This window comes from Narcine bancroftii, chromosome 3 (assembly GCF_036971445.1).
Source record: "Narcine bancroftii isolate sNarBan1 chromosome 3, sNarBan1.hap1, whole genome shotgun sequence".
NCBI lineage: Eukaryota > Metazoa > Chordata > Chondrichthyes > Torpediniformes > Narcinidae > Narcine > Narcine bancroftii.
In genome coordinates, this window is record NC_091471.1 from 263,012,438 (window position 1) to 263,034,299 (window position 21,862).

General features: G+C 42.4%; 1 protein-coding gene and 1 long non-coding RNA gene across 4 annotated transcripts in view; one reads left to right on the forward strand and one right to left on the reverse strand.

Moving 5' to 3' along the window:
* Nucleotides 1–12,895: 12,895 nt before the first annotated feature.
* Nucleotides 12,896–16,200, reverse strand: LOC138756475 (uncharacterized). 2 transcript variants are annotated; one of them, XR_011353086.1, is made up of 2 exons: nt 15,973–16,200; nt 12,896–14,224 (listed from the first exon to the last, which is right to left on the reverse strand). It is a non-coding gene; the product is annotated as an uncharacterized lncRNA (long non-coding RNA). The 2 variants fall into 2 exon arrangements; XR_011353087.1 differs by having other exon boundaries at nt 15,556–16,200.
* Nucleotides 16,201–16,265: 65 nt separating this feature from the next.
* The window catches only part of LOC138758658 (ran-binding protein 3-like), an 89,330-nt gene continuing 83,733 nt past the window's right edge, over nt 16,266–21,862 (forward strand). For both annotated transcript variants that reach the window (XM_069927934.1, XM_069927936.1), the window contains exon 1: nt 16,266–16,312. In XM_069927934.1, coding sequence (XP_069784035.1) covers nt 16,291–16,312 — 22 coding nt within the window. In that variant the 5' untranslated portion in view covers nt 16,266–16,290. The remainder of the gene's footprint in view (nt 16,313–21,862) is intronic.

Sequence of the window (21,862 nt, forward strand, 5' to 3'; positions counted from 1 at the left end):
ATAACCTTTTTGTTGATCTTGCAACTAAAATTGCAGGAACCTTTAATGTAACCAATTGTTGGGTCTGCGGGGGTCCACGGATGTCAGAGCAATGGCCTTGGTGGGGGGAGTCCCTCAATTCATTGACCATGATTTCCCGAATTTGGACAACTAACCGAATGAGATCAAGAGAAACTTGGTCTCTCTCTAACGTCCCCTCTGGTTTTTATTGTCTCTCACGAACCGGCAAATACCCAGTAGGAAAAAGTCCCTGCAAGGCTGTATGGATTCGCATTTCGCCTGGTATTTTCACTTGGTTTCCTAATCCCCTGACTTGGTTCTTATCCACTGTTTTTAAAACTAATTGCCTACCCCTGTCTAATAGCAGTATTCAGTTTTGGAATTGTACCAGTTCCACCATCACAGGACCATACCAATCAAACCCCGTCCTTAAAAGAGTTTGGGAAAGGGGGTATGGAGTATCCCCAAATGGATTATTCTGGGTATGTGGTAATAAAGCTTATACTCGTCTCCCCTTACAGTGGAGTGGAACTTGTTTCCGAGGAATAATCCACCCAGAATTTTTCCTCCTACCCCACGATCACGGTCATAAATTAGGAGTGAAGGTTTTTGATACATTACACCGTCAGCCCCGCTCTAGCACGGTACATTTGGGACAATGGGGAGATGTTTGGCCTCCAGAACGCATAATTCAATATTATGGTCCCGCTACATGGGCTCAAGATGGATCCTGGGGTTATCGTACTCCTATTTATATGTTAAATCGCATTATTCGCTTACAAGCAGTCCTTGAAATTGTTACAAATTAAACAGCTCTAGCCCTGCAATTACTTGCATCCCAGCAAGGTCAAATGCGCTCTGCTATATATCAGAACCGTCTGGCCCTAGACTATCTCCTAGCCACGGAAGGAGGTGTATGTGGAAAGCTTAATTTGACTAACTGCTGCTTACAGATTGATGATAATGGCCAAGCCATTCGAAAAATCGCTGATAATATTCGTACTTTGTCCCATGTACCGGTTCAAACCTGGCATCCTTTTGCAAAATTAAATTGGATGGACAAATGGTTTGGAGGAACCTGGTGGCGTACCTTATTGTGGGTCATCAGAGGTATTTTATTCCTCCTACTTGTTTTGCCCTGTATTATTCCCTGTCTATGCAGCCTGGTGATTTCCATGGTCCAACAGGCTATGCAACCAGGGGAACTGGGAGACCCCGTTAGAATTTTACTTCAGCACGAGATTAATTTATCATGAAACGTTTCTCTTCCCCGAGTTAAAATCCTCATTCATATATATATAATACACACATTTTAAAGAGAGAAAGGGGTGGATTGTTATATATAGAGAATTTAGGTTAAAATGACTTAAGTTAAAATGTGATGATTAATCATAAAAAGGGAAGCCAGAACGGACAGGGAGCTTACTAGCAGCCAAGGACAAAAGGTTCAGCTGGATATGTTTTTTTAAACCTATCTTTCCATGGTCATAGTGAGAGACATGCAGGAGACAAAAGATTGATAAGAAGGGTGAGAAACAGAATTTAGTGTATGTAGAGTTCGCAGCGTACGTAACGAACGTGATAATTAAAAATGCAGTTGTACTTAGAATGCTTTTGCAATACTAACCAATTAAAACAGTATTAATAAGAAGGGGAAGGGCAAACAATAAGGGTATAAAAATCAATGCACTGTATGTATCGGGGCTTAACTGGTGAGAAGCCAGTTGAGTCCAACTCTGCAGACTTGTAAATAAAGCTTGTCGTGTCATCAGTTTTAAAGAGACTCATGTGTGAGAAGTTTTATTTCTGACAGTGCTGACCCCTGATGAATTTTTCAAGATTAAGTTTCATTTAAATATTTTCAGCAAACTCCCAAAAGTCTGGTTCCTTTTGATTGTGAATTCAACAGAGAAGTGTGGGAAATGTCTGTTCCAACTTAAAGACTCCTTGTGAATTGCTTTGATTGCAGGGAGCTACAGAATATCAGAGAAAATAGATTCAATATACTGAGCACTTAAATCTTCAAAGCGTTCAATCTCAGCTTTGGTACAAGGACTCAGGACAAGGGCATTCAAATATGAATAATCTGTCTGTGAATGGAAAATCAAGATGGGTCTTGGCAATTTATTGCCCTGCCACATCTGTCATGCTTTGCTGAAATTTTCAGTTAGTTCTGTGATGGGCTAAATTTGTATAGTTTCTCAGATTAAAAACAAATAATTTTATTTTCCTATATTGCAATAGTGTAGTAATAATACTTCAAAAGTTGAAGAATTTATAAATGAAATTTCTTTACTCTTTGGCAATACATAATTTCTCTTTACAATTCCTTAAAATTGAAATGTTCATGGCAAATGTGGTAGGTATTTCTGTGCACTAAAGCAAAGTGCAAGTTCACTGAAGAGGGCGCACAAAATCAGTGAACCGGTGCGGACTCGAAAGGCCAACATGGCCTGTTTCCGCTCCGTAAATGGTGATATGGTTATGGCTTGCCAACGCAGCTTGCTGCAGATTTTATAGAAAATTCCTATTGTTTACTATTGCATTTCATTTGAAATGTTCAATACTTGTTGGCTGAAGGCAGTCAACACCATAAAGAACCCCCATCACTTTGGTCATAACCTCTTCTCACTGCTATCTTTGGGCAGTAGGTACAGAAGGCTGAAGACCAACATCTTGACATTCAAGAACAGTTTCTTTCCAAGAGCCATCAGGGTTTTTAACTTCCCCTTGATACACTAAACATAGAATGCTCTGACACCACAAAAAGATTGTCTACACTATTGCTAAGTCACTTTTTTGCACTTGGACAACTGTGAATATTATATATCTATTTGCTTTGTATTTATTGTCACTCTGTAATTCAATTAAGAATACCACGTTAGTTGTATTGTAATACTCCTTCTGTTGCAGCAAGTAAGAATTTCGATGCATATGTACGTTGCACATGACAATAATCTCATTGTTAGATCATGACCTCAATGCTTCTGATTATTGGAAAGGATAAATTATGCTTTAGCACACCCTACTGGAAAATAGAATGTATTGCTCCATATACATTTTACTTTCTGCCCGAAACATTGTACTTTGTCTTTTTCTTGGCTTGGCTTCGTGGACAAAGATTTATGGAGGGGTAATGTCCACGTCAGCTGCAGGCTCGTTTGTGGCTGACAAGTCCGATGTGGGACAGGCAGACACGGTTGCAGCGGTTGCAAGGGAAAATTGGTGGGTTGGGGTTGGGTTTTTCCTCCTTTGTTTTTTGTCAGTGAGGTGGGCTCTGCGATCTTCTTCAAAGGAGGTTGCTACCTGCCAAACTGTGAGGTGCCAAGATGCATGGTTTGAGGCGATATCAGCCCACTGGCAGTGGTTAATGTGGCAGGCACCAAGAGATTTCTTTAGGCAGTCCTTGTACCTTTTCTTTGGTGCACCTCTGTCTCGGTGGCCAGTGGAGAGCTCACCATATAACACGATCTTGGGAAGGCGATGGTCCTCCATTCTGGAGTCGTGACCTACCCAGTGCAGTTGGATCTTCAGCAGCGTGGATTCGATGCTGTCGGCCTCTGCCATCTCGAGTACTTCGATGTTGGAGATGAAGTCGCTCCAATGAATGTTGAGGATGGAGCGAAGACAATGCTGGTGGAAGCGTTCTAGGAGCCGTAGGTGATGCCGGTATATAGCAAAGATAAAAATACATAACCAATGTTTGACTGCTGAGTTTCTCCAGCATTGTGTTTTTACGAAATATTACTTGATGGTTTTTATAGTGATAATCACTTAATAAATATTTTCCCACATTCAGGGGCTGTGATTATTTTAAATGAGCCAATGACCGAATCTAAAACTTTTCTAGCTCATGTATTTGAGGAGCACATAAATGTCATATACTATTTGAATATGATCTTACAGGGAGAGTGTAATAGTACTGACTGAATCAAGTTTGATGTTATGCCACATGCATGACTATTAAAGCTGTATAGTCCCAAATTTGTTAGATTTAGAAATTTCTATATAGTCTTTTGAACATTTATCTGTCACAACAGCAGAAATGTGTAAATCTACCGTGTTTCTATATTCTGACTTAATTTTAGCAATTTCTGTAAAGGACCAAATCAGAACCAGGTTTATTGTTATGAATATGTGAAATGAAATTTGTTGTTTTGAGACAATACTATTGTTTAGAACTAAGTGCAAAATAATTATGAAATTACAATGATGTAAATACAAGATTTTAAAAAAATAAATCGTTAAAAGAAGAGAAAATATAAGGTAGTGTCCATAGATTCATTGCCAGTTCAGAAATCTGATGGCAGAGGGGAATAACCTATTTTTGTCACCTTAAATGTGCGTCTTATTGGAGGGAAGACCATGATGCCCATTATGGTGCTGGCAGAGTTGACAATCCTCTACTGCCTATTCCTGTTCTATGCATGGACACCTCCATACGAGGCAGTGATGCAACCAGTCACAGGTCCACATGTAGAAATTTACAAGTCTTTTGTGATATACCAAATCTCCTCATGAATTATAGCCGCTGGCATGCCTTTTTCATAATTGCATTGACTTGATGGTCCCAGGATAGGTCTTCAGAGATGTTGACAGCCAGGAACCTGAAGTTTCTTACCCACTGTTGTATTCTCCTGGTTTCCCTTCAAGAAATCCACAATCGATTCCTTTGCTTCACTGATGTTGAGTGCAAGGTTATTGTTGTGACACTGCTCAACTGGCTGATCTCTCACTCCTGTACACTTCTCATTGCCACCCATGATTCTGTCAACAACAGTGGTGTATTTGGCAAATTTGTAGATGGCATTTGAATTGTGCGTAGCCACACAGTCATGGGTGTAGAGAAAATAGAGCAGTGGGCTAAGCATCAATCCTTGAAGTGCGCCTATGTTGATTGTCAGTGAGGAGATGTTGTTACCGATCTGCCCTGACTGTGGTCTTCCAATGAGGATCCAGTTGCAAAGGGACGTACAGAGGCTCAGGTTTTGAACCAGAACTGAGGGGATGATGGTGTTGAAAGCTGAGCTATAATCGATGAAAGGCAGCCTGTCTTAGATATTGTCCAGGGCGGAGTGCAGAGCCAGTGAGATAGCTTCTGCTGTGGAACAATTGTCTTCCTTTGGCTTGGCTTCGCGGACGAAGATTTATGGAGGGGGTAAAAAGTCCACGTCAGCTGCAGGCTCGTTTGTGGCTGACCAGTCCGATGCGGGACAGGCAGACACGATTGCAGCGGTTGCAAGGGAAAATTGGTTGGTTGGGGTTGGGTGTTGGGTTTTTCCTCCTTTGCCTTTTGTCAGTGAGGTGGGCTCTGCGGTCTTCTTCAAAGGAGGCTGCTGCCCGCCAAACTGTGAGGCGCCAAGATGCACGGTTTGAGGCGTTATCAGCCCACTGGTAGGCAAATTGCAGTGGGTTCAGGTGTTTGCTTAGGTATGAGTTAATTCAGGCCATGACCGATCTCTCAAAACATCACTCAACTCCATTGCTTTTGGAAGATGATCAGGAATGTAGTAAAAATGAGACATCAAAATAAAGAGACCTTGTATTGAGATAATGAATGTTACAACCTCAGGACTTTGCCAACATGCTCCATGATCAATGTAACACATTTTGATGAATAGCCATTATTCTTGCAGCCAACTTGTACACAGCAAGTTCTTATTGCACCAATTGTACAGTCCAAATAAACTAAATATAGGGATAATTTATGAAGAACATTAATTAGACATTGGGAAGAATTCTCCTTCAAACTAAGGCCATGGCATCATACACATTAAATGATAAAGTAAATAGACTGTTGTTTACTGACTGACCCAATTGGCAGCCAATCCCCACAGCATAACAGTTCTGGAGTACTGAATGTCAACCAAGATTTTGTGCTCACGTTTCCAATTCAGAGACAAGACTGGTGTCATTGAGCAATAGCTAATAGTTACTCGAAGTTGCACTAATTCATAACTACTAGTTTACTAACATTTTAGAAGTCTTGGCATGGTTAGTGCAAAGCTGTTATAGCACCAGTGATCATCAGGACCAGCATTTGAACTCTGCACTGTCTGTAAGGAGTTTGTAAGTTCTCCCCGTGTCTGCGTGGGTTTCCTCCTGGTGCTCTGGTTTTCTCTCACTGTTTAAAAAGTATCAGGGTTGTAGGTTAATTGCATGTAATTGGGCTCGTGGGCCAAAATTATTATGTCTAAATTTAAAATAAAAATAAATAAAATTAGTTATTGTGTTATTTAATTTAACAATTTCACATTTTTATAGTGGTGTTATTATGCTGTGGTGGCAAGTTGTCTTCACATCCTAACAGTAATGTAACTAAGCTCAGCACTGGCTCAGGACTGGTCAGTACTTGGAGGGGAGACCACATAGGAATACCAGCTGCTGGAAATTTCTGTGAGGAGCGCTGGACAAAGTGGCGATACTCTATCTACCTTACAGTAGACAAAATTTAAAAAAATCATTTATGTTACATTCTAAAAGTATTACGTGACAAAAATTGAACCTTTAATCCCTTGAGTCAGGTAATTTAAATAAAATGCAAACTACAGATAAAACACCAACTGGTGAAGGGCAGCTAATTAGGATCAAGGAAAACAGGTGAAGAACAGCTTGCTTTCATAAAGGGACCTTTCTAGTAGCAGTGTTTTCTCTTTCGACCACTGACTAGGGGCACAAATCATCAATGTGTGATAATGTTAGGAGGGTAAATTATAAAGAGCATGGAATTTCCCAATTTATGCTCTTTGTCATTAAAGGAGCAAGACTAGTTACTGGTGTTTTAAATGCACAAAACATATATACACTATACAAGAACACAATCCTTTATCCGGAACCCTTGGGGGATAGTGTGTTCTGAATTTCGGATTTTTCCGGATTTCAGAACAAAAGCCAGCTGCCCCAGATTTAAGCCCACCCGAATTGTATCCACCCCCTTCCAGTCGCGCTGGCGTCTCTCTCCCCCTCGCCCACTGAGTCGTGCTGCCGACTCTCCCCCCCCCCCCCCACTGGAGTCAAGCTGCCATCTCTCCCCCCCTTCACCCACCCAAGTTGCACTGCTGTCTCTCCCCCCCCCCTCCAAAACCTAGTCATGCTGTCTTTCTCTCCCTCCGCTGTACCAGCATCATAAAAAAATGCCGGTTTTTGGAGTTTTCTGGATTTTAGATGTCCGGATAAAGGGTAGTGTATCTGGTTATATAATTTAACATATCAAATACTGAAATTCATTCCTGATGACAATACCATAACCCAACAAATTAATAAAGTTACAATAAAAAAATACCAGGTCAGTACAAGTTATAACTGTCTAAATGAAACTGCACTTGTAGTATTGTGTACAGTTTTAGCAAAACACAGTCCAGCCATAGGAAAGATATGATTAATTTTGAAAGAACGATTCACTGTGCTGTAACCAGCCAGCCAGAATTTTAAGGAGAGATTGGATAATAGGAGGCTCAAGCAATACCTTATAGAGGGACCTCATGAAGGGCAATAATAATGTATAGTCATTATCTTTATCCCAGGCAAGGGAATTTAACATTTAAGGGTATAAATTTGAAGCCAGAGGGGAAGGATTTGAAAGGGACCTTCTTCACATAGAGTGTGGTGGGAATATGGATTGAGCTGTCAAAGGAAAACTTAGAAGTAGGAAAAATTGTTATGTTCAAAAGACTTTTACACAGGTATATGGATAGGAAAGGTTAGCAGGGGTAGGAGGCAAATGGGACTAGTTTGGTCAGCATGGATGTTGGCCTAAGGGCTGTGCTATAGAACTCTGTACTGTAGTATTTTATGACGATGGATGACAGTGCATTACATTTCCCCTTTCTTTATCTGAACATTATACTTTCAATAGTTCAGGGGATCTTGGAATTAAAGCATATATTCTAATAAACTCCATTATTTTGCTTTTTTTTGGCCTTTGGCCATCAATTACAGCACAAGAAGAAAAGGTAATATATAATCATTTTTTTAAAATCACTGTGAACCATATCAACCAAAATATGTACAAACGTATCTCATTAAATTTACACAGTGGTCTTTCTCCCCTTCCCCCCCTCCCCTCTATCCACAATACCCCTCCAATACCCATAAATATTCAACATACAATACAATAAAGCCATAAAACAATATTTTCACACAAAGGAAAACAAACAAGAAAAATGCGTCATCTATTCATTACATACTGAATCCAGTCGTTTTGTCCTCTTATCATTTTCATTCTCATTTTAGGGGATGGAGGTCATAGGCAAGCTCTCTCTGATACGTTCCACGTATGGTTCCCAAATTTGTTCAAACACTGTAACTTTATTTTTTAAATTATATGTTATTTTTTCCAATGGAATACATTTATTCATTTCCATGTACCATTGCTGTATACTCATGCTCTCTTCCACTTTCCAAGTTGACATTATACTTTTTTTTGCTATCACTAAAAGCCATCATAATGAATTTTTTTTTGGATTTTATCCAATTTGAGGTCAAATTCTCGACTTCTTATGTTACTTAAAAGAAATATCTCTGGTTTTTTTGGTATGTTATTTTTTTGTAATTTTATTTAGTATCTGATTTAATTCTTCCCATAATGTTCTTGCATACATCTCTTTTCCACTTCTTTGCCACCTCCATCCCCCTTTCCCCATTTTCGTCTTAGTTTTCTCTTATTAAACACATTTAAGACATAAAGTACCCCCACAGTTCCCACATCCACTAATACCTTAACCCCAAAGTTCCCCCCCTCTCTGAGTTGCCCCATATCCCTTGCCGGGCAACCACAACTCCCCTTTTCATTTGGGTTGTGAACTTGTTTGCAGTGTCAACTGATTTTGCAGTGACGGTTATTCCCTCTCTACCCGCCCTCTCCAGAAAACACTTTTTTAAAAACACATATAACAAAGCTTTTTCCCCTTTACTACCTTCCTTCCCTCCTCTTTTCTCTCTTTAGTTCTTTACATACACATTGTTTTTACATCTTTATATATACTTTATCGCCATTCTTCATTCTTGTTACATCTCTTCTCCTGTCCTGCAAACGTTCTGCAAATTCTTGCACTTTCTCTGAATCTGAGAACAGTCTGTTTTGCTCCCCAGGTATAAATATTTTAAGCACGACTAGATGTCTTAATATAAAATTGTAACCTTTTTTCCATAAAGTTGATTTCACTGTATTAAATTCCTTCTTTCTCTTTAAGAGTTCAAAACTTATGTCTGGGTAAAAAAATATTTTTTGACCCTTATATTCCAATGGTTTATTATTTTCTCTAATTTTATTCCTTGCTCGTTCCAGTTTATTTTCTCCTGTCGTATATCTCAAAAATTTTACTAAGATGGATCTTGGTTTTTAATGTGCCTGTAGTTTTGGAGCTAATGTTCTGTGTGCCCTTTCTATTTCCATTTCTTCCTGTATTTCTGTCGTTCCCAGGACCTTTGGGATCCATCCTTTTATAAATTCCTTCATGTCTGTGCCTTCTTCACCCTCCTTCAGGCCCACTATTTTTATGTTGTTCCACCTACTATAATTTTCCAACATATCAATTTTGAGATAACAATTCTTCTGTCTCTAATTTTTTTTGTCACTTTCTTCCAATTTTTCTCTTAAGTCATTCACTTCCATTTCTACAGCCATTTCTCACTCTTCCACATTCTCTACTCTTTTCCCTATTTCTGTCATTACCAGTTCTAACCTTTGCATTTTATCTTGTTCTTTTCATTTTCCTTTTAATTGCATTAAATTCTAATGATAACCATTCTTTTAGTGATCTCATTTGTTCTTCGAAGAAGACTATCTACATTCTGTTCATCAGTTTTACCTTCTATTTCTCTGTGAAGATCTTGGTCTTCTTCTTCCTATTCTGTGTCTGTATCTGTGTTTTTATCTTCTCTTCTTTGTGTCTGTGTTTCTTCTGTTTTTCCGGATGAGTTGCTTGTATCTCTTTGTCGCGCCTCTTCTTGCTGGCCCTTGTTGCTGGTTCTCCCCTCTTGGGCTGCTCATCTTGACGTTGCTCTTCTTGTCGATCTTTCCTCCGCCTGTCTTCCACATCTGTTTCGTTGCACCCTCTTCTGCTGTCTTCCTTATCCTCCAGCTGAGAGCCCTGGTGTCGGGCGTCTGTCAGCTGCTCGGTCTGTGACAGCCCACTCCTCTGCTGAGCCCCCCTCCCGCCGGTGTCCTCTTTCTCCTCTGTGCACTTTTGTTTGGCTCCGAGAGCCATTTTTGTAGCTGGGGGGTCGCGACTCTGCAGGGCAGGTACTGACCTCGAGGGTCGGGCGCTCCTCGTCACCACAGCGTCCTATTCCTTCCTGCAGGAAGGGCCTTCTTCCTTCTTCTCCGCCGTCGGCTCCTTTAACAGGCCATTTAAAGCCTGTACGGAGTAGTTGGTAGTTGCACTGAGTGGTAGAACCCTGCAGAGGACTTTTTTACTTCTTTTTTTCCAGTTGTTCTTACTTTCTCCTTCTTGGAAGCCACCTTCTTTCTCTTCTCTGTATCTTTATCTTCTATTTCTTGTACTTTATTTCTGATATGCTTTGCTTTTTCCTGACCTTTTTTTCAATTTTCTTGGAGAGGGCTGGTTTTCCCAACCGGCCACTACTCCATCACATGACTCCCCCAATATATGATCAGGTTCAAGTCAAGTTTATTGTCATCTGATTGTACAAGTATAACCCAAAGAAACAGCATTCTCCAGTCCTTGGTTCAAAACATGCACACACAACCAGATATAATACACATATAGACAAACAATACATATGCAGGACAAGTACTTAATCTATATAAATATTATTTTGTATATGTGAGTGTTAGTGTGAGCAGTTCCTTTAGTCATTCAGCATTCTCACAGCCCGTGGGAAGAAGCTGTTTCTCAGCCTGGTGGTTCTGGCTCTGAGACTCCTGTATCTCTTCACCGATGGGAGCAGCTGAAAGATGCTGTGTGCAAGGAAGAAGGATTCCTCAATGATTTTGTGCACCCTCTTCAGACAATGATTCTGGTCGATCTCATTGATTGGGAGGGGGGTGGTGGAAGGGGGTAGGGGGAAACTCCAGTGATCCTCTCTGCTCACTTATGATCTTGCAGATTGACTGTTGACCCACAGGTCCAATATCCTGTCAATAATTGACAAGATATTGCACAATGTGAAGATCGAGTAAATAAGGGAGTTAAAAGAGGCATTTCTTCTGCTTTTAATAGCTGAGGCTCAGAATACAAAAGGAAGATTATATTGTAACTGTACACAATACTTGTTAGACCAGATCTTGAATTCTGTGTATACAGGTAAGATAATGACTGTGTGGGAGAGGAAATTTATGTAGATGTTGCCAAGACTGGAAAATTCTAGGGGTGAGGATTGATTGGATAAGATTGTTTGCTTTGGAACAGTGGAACATGAAGGAAGATATAACTGAGGTGTTGGAAATTATAACTGTTTCAATATTTCTTTATTGTTATGTAATATCACATAAAATTTGGACTAATTTTAAGCATGCAAAAGAGAACTCACACTCCCAATCAATGAATGTCCATGGATTCACCTCCAGCATTCCTGCAGCCACATAGACATCAGTCCAAACCATTGGGCAACCCGAGCTGTTGACACAATCAGGAAGCCTTCAGTGCCCTCGGTAGCCGTTTGCATCTCGGTTCCTATACCTGGGACCCCTTCAGCCAGTCTCGAATAGTCCTTTGACCACAATCAGCCTGTATGGGATCTTTGTCAGTTGTTGTGCTACCAACAACCCACCACTTGTGTGTTCTTCAGCTGCAGAGCCCCTCGCAGGTCTGCCGCTGTGGTCACCATTCTGTACGATTGTCCCCTCTACTTCTTCTCAAAAAGTGGGTGGTCTCCCCTTTTTGTTTTGGTCCCCTGTTTTCTGGAGTCTGCAACCCTCGAGGCTCCTGCTGCTGAATGTAAACACTGCTGTCTTGTGGCCATACCCTGTCGTTACAAGATTCTAAAATAAACCACCGTCGGCTCCTTTAACAGGCCATTTAAAGCCTGTACCGAGTAGTTGGTAGTTGCACTGAGTGGTAGAACCCTGCAGAGGAGCATTCTCCTTGCTCACTTTGGATCTGAACCAACGGTAGCTCTACCCTTGTAGCAGCTCCAGCAACACTGCCATTTCATGATAGAAAAATGGAAAATTATATTTCCCTTAGAGAGGAATCAAAATTAAAGGAACAACCTTTCAAATAAATGCTACAAGAATTAGCTGGAATACGAAGAGATTTTTTCCCCCACTCAGGAGGGTAGTAGGGGTTGAGTGGGGAAGTGTGAGGTCATGCACTTCAGTAAGAGGAATAAAATATGGATCATTATCTAATAGTCATGAACTTCAATGCTTCCTGCCCCACTAGAGGTCCCACAACCTTGACCACTGCTATATGATCATAAATGAAACCTATAATTCCATCCCATGTCCTCACTGGCAAGTCAGATCATCAGTCTGTGCTGCGATCTGTCAAAAAGCAGATGCTGAGGTGGGTGGACCCAGTGGTGAAGGACATTCAATAATGATCTCAGGAAACAGATCACATCCTACCCAACTGCTAAGAGATGGTAGATTGGCCTGTATTTATGCATTCAGGGATCAACCTCAATGAATATATCCCTGCCGTTATGGTGTGTGATAGACTGCACGACTAAGAGGACAATACAGATATTCCCAAATTGGAAACCATGGATAAACTTCCAAATCAACTCTAATAAAGGCCAGGTTAGGACATTCAAGTCAGGAGTCGCAGCACAATACAAGAAATCCATGTATGATCTTCACAAGATCATCAGGGAAGCCAAGAGCAGTTCTGCATTAGGTTTGAGTCCGAGAGAATATCATGGACAATTAGCGACTATGTGTTCAGGATAGGTTTGATGATTTCAAAGAGAATCAAAGCTGGACATGTGCTATGAACAAACAGTGGTCTTTATTTACACACAGGGGAATTCACCAAAAAAGCCACACACTGACAGACTAATGTACAGAGCACACAGGCACATTTATCGAGTAACGCGGGTTTAACCTGTTCACCACCCACCACCCACATGCACGGTATACCAAGAAACAAGGGTTTAATTTGTTTAGAATCCACCAAGCACTGGCATGGTATACCACATAACAAATAAACAAGTACTTACACATAAATTACCTCCTCAATGTAGCCTCTGCTTGGGATCTGGGACAGGCCCATTGTAGTCAGCCTTCTGGAGCTACCTGCAGCCAAAAGCTCAACAATGGTCATGACTAACAAAGAAAACCTATAATTCCATCCCATGTCCTCAATGGCAAGTAAGATCATCAGTCTGTGCTGCGATCTGTCAAAAAGCAGATGCTGAGGTGGGTGGACCTCGTGGTGAAGGTCATTCAATGATCTCAGGAAACAGATTATATCCTACCCAACTGCTTAGAGATGGTAGATTGGTAGACTAACACATAAACCTGGTTTCCAGCAGCGACCATGACTTGGGTTCTGGGACACGTTGATTCCAGTTGACCCACCAGAGGTGCTTGTAGCCTGGAGCTCAGCATTGATCACAATTAATAAGAATATACACATAAACCTGGTGATCCATGGCTCAGGATCAGTTTCAGGGATGGGCTCATTGCTGTCGGCCTTCAGGAGCTGCCGGCAGCTTGGGTTTCTGGGATGGTTTGAAGGCAAAGAGAGAGACTGCATGTGCTTGGTTTTTTCAATGTAGCACCCATGACCTACAAGGAACAATTGTGCATCAGCCTCACCTGTGGGAATATCTAATCATTGATTGGCACCTGGAGGACCAATCACACATCAGCTGCCAGGGCCAATCATGAGCCACTTCACAGGTGGGCAGATCTAACTCTTGATTGGCAGGTGAGGTGACTTTGACCAGGCTCCAGCCAGATTTCAGACACAGAGGTTTTGTGACACTCCACAATACTACCAGGTTCCAGACGCAGAGGAAACATGACCTTCCACAATTCACACGATACTATGGCAGTTCATGCATGCTATTACAGAGTACAAACCATAGCATGCAACAGTGCAATATACCCTGATGAGTTTGATGCATTCCAAGTCCACTTTGAACAGAGACCAAGTGAGGTAGCAACATCCCTCTGAGCAGTTCATGTGTTCCTGTGCCCATGATCACTGCTGACCAGCCTTCTGGAGCTTAAACCTGTAGAAAGCTAATGGCTGAGATCGAGTCTCTGGACTTGTCCTGACAGCCTGCACTGAAAGATAACTTCGATCTCTCCCTGCAAAAGACAATAGTTCCCCATTTAAAGAAGATTCACTACTGAAGAAAAGCACAATAAAAGGCTGAAATGACTATCAACTTGGTGGCTCTGTCATCCACCATAATTATTAAGTGCTTTGAGAGGCTTGTCATGGTTCACATCAAAATTAGCATCTTGCCTACCATCCAAACAGGTCCACAGCAGCCATCTTCATGGCTTGTCACTCAATCCTGGAACATCTGAACACGAAGGACACCTATGTCAGGCTACTGTTAATGGACTACAGATCTTGGAATCAACACCACCCTCCCTCTGCAATTGGATCCTTTACTTCCTGTCTAATATAGACTGAATTCAGTGAAGATAGGAGGCAACATCTCCTTTATAATGACATTCAAACCTGGTACCTTTTAAGTGTGTATTTAGCCCCCTACTATCGGTCCACCACCTTCATCACCATCTGTGCAGTCAAATAGCACTTCAACTTCATCTTTAATTTCATGGGCCAAATATCAAGTAATGAGGAGATGGAACACAGGACTTCTGTGGCAAGGTGCCAATGTCATTAAGATAAAGGAGATGATCATAGTGTGGGGGAGGGTGGAGACAGTGGGGTCGAGTCACTCCCCTGGTGCTGGAGAAAGTAGATAGCTTTGAGTCTAGTGGCCTGACCTGGATGAATCATGTCAATTCGATTGTCAAGAAATGCCTCAACTTCCTTATAAGCCTTAGGAAGTTTGGCATATCCTCCATGTATACAGGCATTAACAACTTCTAGAGCTGCACCATCGAAAGCATCCTACCTGGATGCATCACAGTGTGGTCCTGAAATTGCTTCGCCTATGATCAGAAGAACCAGGAGAAGGTGGTGAATGCAGTTCAGAGCATCACACAATCCTCCTACCCTCCATCAACACCTCCTGCTGCCTCGAAAAAGCAGCCAACATTTTGAAGGACCCACCCCAACCCAGACATGCTCACTTCTTCCTAACGGAGAAAGTACAAGGGTGTGAAATGGCACACAGATAGGCTGCATTTCTCCCCACAGCCACCAGCTTCCTGAATGAACCCCACAACATTGATTTCATGCAGCCTTTCCTATTTACCAATTGATCTTTTCGTTGATACACAGTACATATACGTTGAGGTTGACTTACTAGACTGCAAAATAACCCTTCTCACTGTCAGATTTATTGTTAGAGTACACATATGATATATACAAAACTGAGATTGTTTTATCCTGTGGGCAGGGCGGAAATACCACTTATTGGTAGTGCTCTCCATTGGCAGCGGAGTGGTGGGGGGGAGGGTGTGTGTTTGGCTGTGATGTCCTAGGCTGTGTCAACTACCTGTTTAAGGGCTTTACACTCAGAAGGATTGGTGTCTCCAAGATGCAGCTGGTCAGCACACTTTCCACCACACCTCTGTCGAAATTTGCCAGGCTTTCTGGTGTCGTACCAAACCCCTGAGCAAGTAGAGGTCCTAATACAGCAGCTAGCCTTTGCCTTCAGGTTTTCAGCATCCGCAGTTTCATTGATTTTCACATTCTAAACAGCAGGCTCCGTTTCTGCCTAATGCTAAGTTACTTGGACATACTCAGCAGTAGTAAAACTGAAGTCTGCAGTAAAAAGTGCTGGAGAAACACAAGCAGGTACTTTAAAAGAGCAAAGATAAAGATGCACAACCAACGTTTTGGGCTTGAGCCCTTCATCATACGTTCCTCGAACATTTCAGGCCAAATACCATGGAGAACAGAGGGTATTTACCAGAGGGCTGGTGAGCATTTGATTTTAAAAAAAACTTTCAGACGCCCAGAATCCGTTTTACCATCAATCATTCAGCCGCCATGGTTTAGGACGCCAAATGCAAGTCAGAAGCCGTGCTGAGGCCCGGACAAACCGACCCCACGAACACAAAGGCCGGCAGGCGCCCGAACATCGAGCCACAGCTTTCGCCGAAGCGGCGGCGCATGCGCCGTCGGCGGATGACCGTCCAACGCACGAAACTGGCGCGGCAAGGAGAAGGGGCATGCGCGTTGCTGTCTTCCGTTCGCGGTGTATTGTGGGGAAGCGGAGAATCCTAAAATGGCGGATCTGGCAAACGAAGGTAAGCAAGTGCAAAACGGGCAGGCTGGTTTGGGATGCGGAACGGACAAGGCGCAAGTTCAACCTCGCAGTTTAGAACGTGTAGGGCGGAAATGTCGGCCTGTGTGCCAGGCACAAGCATTACTGTGTCCTTTCCCAATGAATGGGGACCAAGGAGGGAGCAATAGGGCACACACCCACAACAGAACACCGGCTAACCAGGCCTCGTTGACATACGGGACGGCACATAAATCGTTAAGAATAGCATTGTGGGTGCAATTGATTTCATGATGTCGGGAGGGAGGGGTAAATAGTTGGAAAAATTGCAACGGGCAAGAATAAAACATGAAGGAAAAACAAAACTCCAGGAGAAGGAGAGTGTGTGAAAGGGAAGGGAAATATGCGACGGGGATTGGGAAGAGTGAATCAATAGGAGGAAGGTGGACTGAGAGTAAAATTGATCGGGGAGGGGAAAGAGCTACCCTTTGAAGATGGGTGAAGGAAATTAATACAAGGCTATGTAGAGAGAATGAGCAGGATGGAGGAGAGTGAAAATGAAAGTGAACTTGGAAAAGAAGTGGTCTATTTTCCTCCTCGGGACATTGATCAGGTTGGGAAGAGGAGCCATTTGGCTCTGAGGAAGATGAGGTGGTGTGTCAGGAGGCTATTTGAGTCAAGCTAAAGGAAGAGGTGTGACTGGGTGGAATGGGAGAAATGCAAGATCAGATAGTTAGGTGGAAAGTTGAGGGAAAAGATTTAGAATGGCAGAATGTAGCTAGGTCTGTCATTCATTCATATCATGTCTGGTCTTTTTATTTTGACATTTTTTCCCCCCTATTCCCATGTCCCCTTGATTCCCTTAGTATCTTGAAACCTATTGATCTTGGATTGGACTGAACCATGACTTTTGCCCTCTTTAGCCACACTGTTGATAGAAACTACACTCATCTAAGACCCAGCCATGAATAATTGTGGCATTTAACTAGGTACAGTGCATCAAGCTGAGAAAGATCATTTTCTGTCTATGCCATTATGTTACCCCTCATTTCCATGTGCTTTAATCTTGGTGGCCATTTTTTCTTTGTGGGATCTTAATTGAAAGCTTTCTGAAAATCTAAATATGCCATTGGGAGCCTCGGACCAATGAGCGAGGCTCAATGTGTGACTTTGCACATTCTCTCTGGGACATGCAGAATTCCCTTGTGTTCCTAATTGGTAAAAAGATAATCAATGGAAGGGTGGAACCAATTAGAGACCTGAAAAGCATTTTATTAGAAGCAAAAGGCTGAATTACTAACAAGTAATTGAAGAAGAAGAAGAATTAGTGGTGTATTTGGAGAGGACAAAAATAAAGGCATGTTTTGATACTTGGAACTAATTGAGGGGAACCTGTACATGTATTTGAATTTCTAGAAGGTGTTTGGCAAGGAGCCACTTAAAATGTTGATGCAGAAGGTGAGGGTTGATGGCATTGGGTTAGTGTGCTAGCATGGATTGAAAATTGTAACCAGTGGAGTTCCCCAAGGGTCTGTACTTGAACCTCAATAATTTACAAGTTGCATTAATGACTTGAAGGAGGAAACCGACAGTAAGGTATGTTTGCTTAAAAGTTTGAACGAGATGGGGAGGTGTATTTCAATGACATTAGTTGGACTCTGGGGCAGAGTACAGAAAAGTGTGAAGTAATGTACCTTGATGATAGTTTATCGTTGAATACCTCTGATCTAAATGGGAAAACTATTGCAGATGAATGAAATATAGAGGAATCTGGCTGCTCTTGAATAATTGCAAAACTTCAATGTGCAGGATCAGCAAGTGAGGTAGCATGGCATACTGACCTTTTTTTTTGCAAGAGGATTGGAGTTTTAAAACAGGGGAGATTGTGACTTGTATGGAATATTGGTGATGACCCACCTGGAGCATTGTGAATGATTTTTGGTCTCCATATTTAAGAAAGGATAGAACATTACAGCACAGTACAGGCCCTTCAGCTCTCGACGTTGTGTCGACCCATATATTCCTTAAAAAAAAGTACTTACCTACCCTACCTGTAACCCTTTATTCTTTCATCCGTGTGCCTAAGAGTCTTTTACATTCCCCTAATGCTTCAGCCTCCACCACCATTCCTGGAAAGGCAATCCAGGCACCCACAACTCTCTCCTCTAAACTTCCCTCCCTTCATTTGTACATATCTTCTCTGGTGTTTGCTATTCCAGCCCTGGGAAACAGGTGCTGGCTGTCCACCCTATCTGTGCCTCTCATAATCTTGTAGACCTCTATCAAGTCTCCTTTCAACCTTCTACGCACCAAAGAGAAAAGGTCCAGTTCTATTAACCTTGTCTCCTAAAACATGTTTTACAATCCAGGCAACATCCTAGTAAATCTTCTCTGCACCCTTTCCATATCCTTCCTAAAATGAAGTGGCCCAAACGGAACACAATATTCCAAGTGTGGTCTTACCAGAGATTTATAGAGTTTCAACATGACCTCTCTACTCCTGATCTCATTCCCCCTGTTAATAAAGCCCAGCATCTCATAGGCCTTCTTAATTATCCTATTAACCTTTGCAGTGACATTGAGGGATGTATGGATTTGAACTACAAGATCTCTCTGTTCATCCACACTCTAATGTAACCAATCATTAACCCTGTACTCAACCTTCTGGTTTGTCCTTCCAAAATGCATCAGCTCACACTGATCTGGATTGTACTCCATCTACCCAACTCTGCATCTTGTTGATATTCTCTTGCAACCTTCGACAACCTTCAGCTCCATCCACTACTCCTTCAACCTTCGTGTCATCTGCAAACTTACTGACCCATCCTTCTGGTTCTTCATCCAGGTTATTTATAAAAATCACAAAGAGCAGGAGACCCAGAACAGATCCTTCGGGTCTCTACTAGTCACTGACCTCCAGGCAGAATGTTTTCCTTCCACTACTACTCTCTGCTTTCTTTCTGCAAGCCAATTTTTTTATCCACACAACCAAGTTTCCACTGATCCCGTGCCTCATGACTTTCTGGATGAGTCTCTCATGGGGGGGGTGGGGGGGACCATGTCAAATGCCTTATTAAAATCCATGTAGACTACATCTGCTGCCTTACCCTCACCAATTTCTTTCGTTACCTCATCAAAAAAACTAAATTAGGCTCGCGATGGATGACCTTTCCTTCACAAAGCCATGCTGACTATCCTTGAGTAGATTGTACTTCTCCAAATGCTCATAAATCTTATCCTTAACAATCCTCTTTAATAGTTTGAACACCACTGACGTAAGACTCGCTAGTCTATAATTCCCAGGATTCTCCCTATTACCTTTTTTTAAACAAGGGAAATACAGTTGCCATTCTCCAATCGTCCAGCACCTCCGTCCAACACCTCCTCTGCAACCAAAGAGGATTAAAAAATCTAGCTACTGCCCGGTTATCTCTTCTCATTTCCCACACCATCCAGGGGTATATCGCGTCTGGCCTCGGGGACTTATCAATCTTGATGTTTTTAAGAAGATTCAATTATTCCTCTTCCTTAATCTCAATGCTGTCAAGCACACAAGCCTGTTCTATTCTGATCTCACCCTGATCAAGGTCCTTTTCTTTTGTGATACTGAAGCAAAGTATTCATTTTGGACCTCCCCAAACATTCTCTGCTTCCAGACACGTTTTTTTCCTTTACCCTTTAGCAGCCTCAGCTTCATTCTCATGATCCTTCTGCTCTTTACATATGCATTGAACGCCTTGGAATTCTCCTTAATCCTACATGCCCAGGTCTCCTCATGCTCCCTTTGATCTCTCCCAAGTTCTTTCTTAAGCACTTTCCAGGCTACCACATATTTCTCCTAAGCCCTTGCTGTTCCCTTTATCTAACGTGTTTCCTTCTTCCTCTTGACTAGTTGCCTTGACTAGGGTCCCCTTTCCCTTGTCCCAGTGGGACAAATGTCTCCTAAACCCAGCTTGTGGTCCCTAAACTTCCTCCATATTACTTCTGTGCTTTCTTCCTTGAACATCTCTTTCCATTTTACTCTCACTAGTTCCTGCCTTATCCCTTCTTAATTATCCATTCCCCATTAGGCACTTAACCATTTTGTCCGCTTTTATCCTTTTACACAACTATGCTAAAGCTCAGGGAGTTGTGGTCACTCTCACCAAAATGCTCCCCCACCAAGAAGTCCACCACCTGGCCATGTTCATTACTCAGAATTAGATCCAGTATGGCCTCTCCTCTCGTCAGCTAGTCCATATACTGTGTCAAGAATCCTTCCTGGACACATCTGACAAATTCAGCCCCTTCTATCCCTCTTCAGTAAGGAGGTCCTAATCAATATTAGGGAAGTTGAAATCATCCATAACTACAACCCTGTATTTCCTGCACTGTTCCAAACTCTGACTGCTAATCTGCTCCTTGGTCCTGAGGGCTATTTAGGTGCCTATTATGCCTACAGCACAGTGATTGTTCCATTCCTATTTCTGACTTCCACCCACATCTCAGTAGGACACTAGAACGTCCTCCCTTTCTATAGCCGTGATGCGATCCCTGACCTAATGCTGCTTGCCTCCCATCCTATTCCTTTTGAAACAACTTAACCCCTGTACCAGCATCAGCAAATCCTGCCCTTCCTCCAGCCAAGTCTCTGTAACGGCCGCAACATTGTAGTTGCATGTACTGATCCTGTTATAAGTTAATTCCCTTTATTCCTAATATCTCTAGCATTGAAATAGAGACATTTCAACCCCACTATCTGGATACATTTATGTTTTGTCCCCTGCCTGTCCTGTTTCTACCCCCACCACCAAATTAGTTTAAATCCTCCCCAACAGCTCTAGGAAACCTGCCCTTTCTGGGTCAGGAGCAGCCAGTCCTATTTATACAGGTCAAACCTTCCCCAGAAGAGATCCCAGTGATCCAGAAATATGAACCCCTGCTCCCTACAACAACTCTAAGGATTCAACTGCCATGACTTCCTGTTCGTACCCTCTCTGATGGGTGGCACAGGCAGCATTCCTGAGATTACCTCTCTTGAAGTCCTGCTTTTTTTAAACTTCTTTCCTAACTCCCTAAATTCCCTCTTTAGGATCTCATCCCTATGCCTGTCTGTACCATTGGTCCCCACATGGACCATGACATCTGCTGTTCACCCTCCCCCTTTAGAATGTTATGAATTTGATCAGAGACATCCCTGACCCTGGCACCTGGGAGGCAACATACTATCCGGGAGCTTCGATCTCATTCACCAAACCTCCTATCTGCTCTCCTAACTAAGAAGTCCCCAATTACTATAGCTCTCCTCTTTTCTCCTCCATCCCTTCTGAGCCGAGAGGCCAGTCTCTTGCACCTGAGACATGACCACCATGACTGGTTCTTGGTAGAATGCCCCCCCCCCCCACCCCCGCCCCCCCCCAGAGTATCCAAAACTGTATACTTGTTGAGTGGAATGGCCATAGGGGTGCTCTGTGTTGTTGCTTATTCCCTTTCCCTCTCCTGACAGTCACCCAGTTACCTATCTCCTGACTTTTAAGGGTGACTGTCTCCCTGAAACTCCTTTTTATCATTGCCTCCTAAATGATTCTGAGTTCAT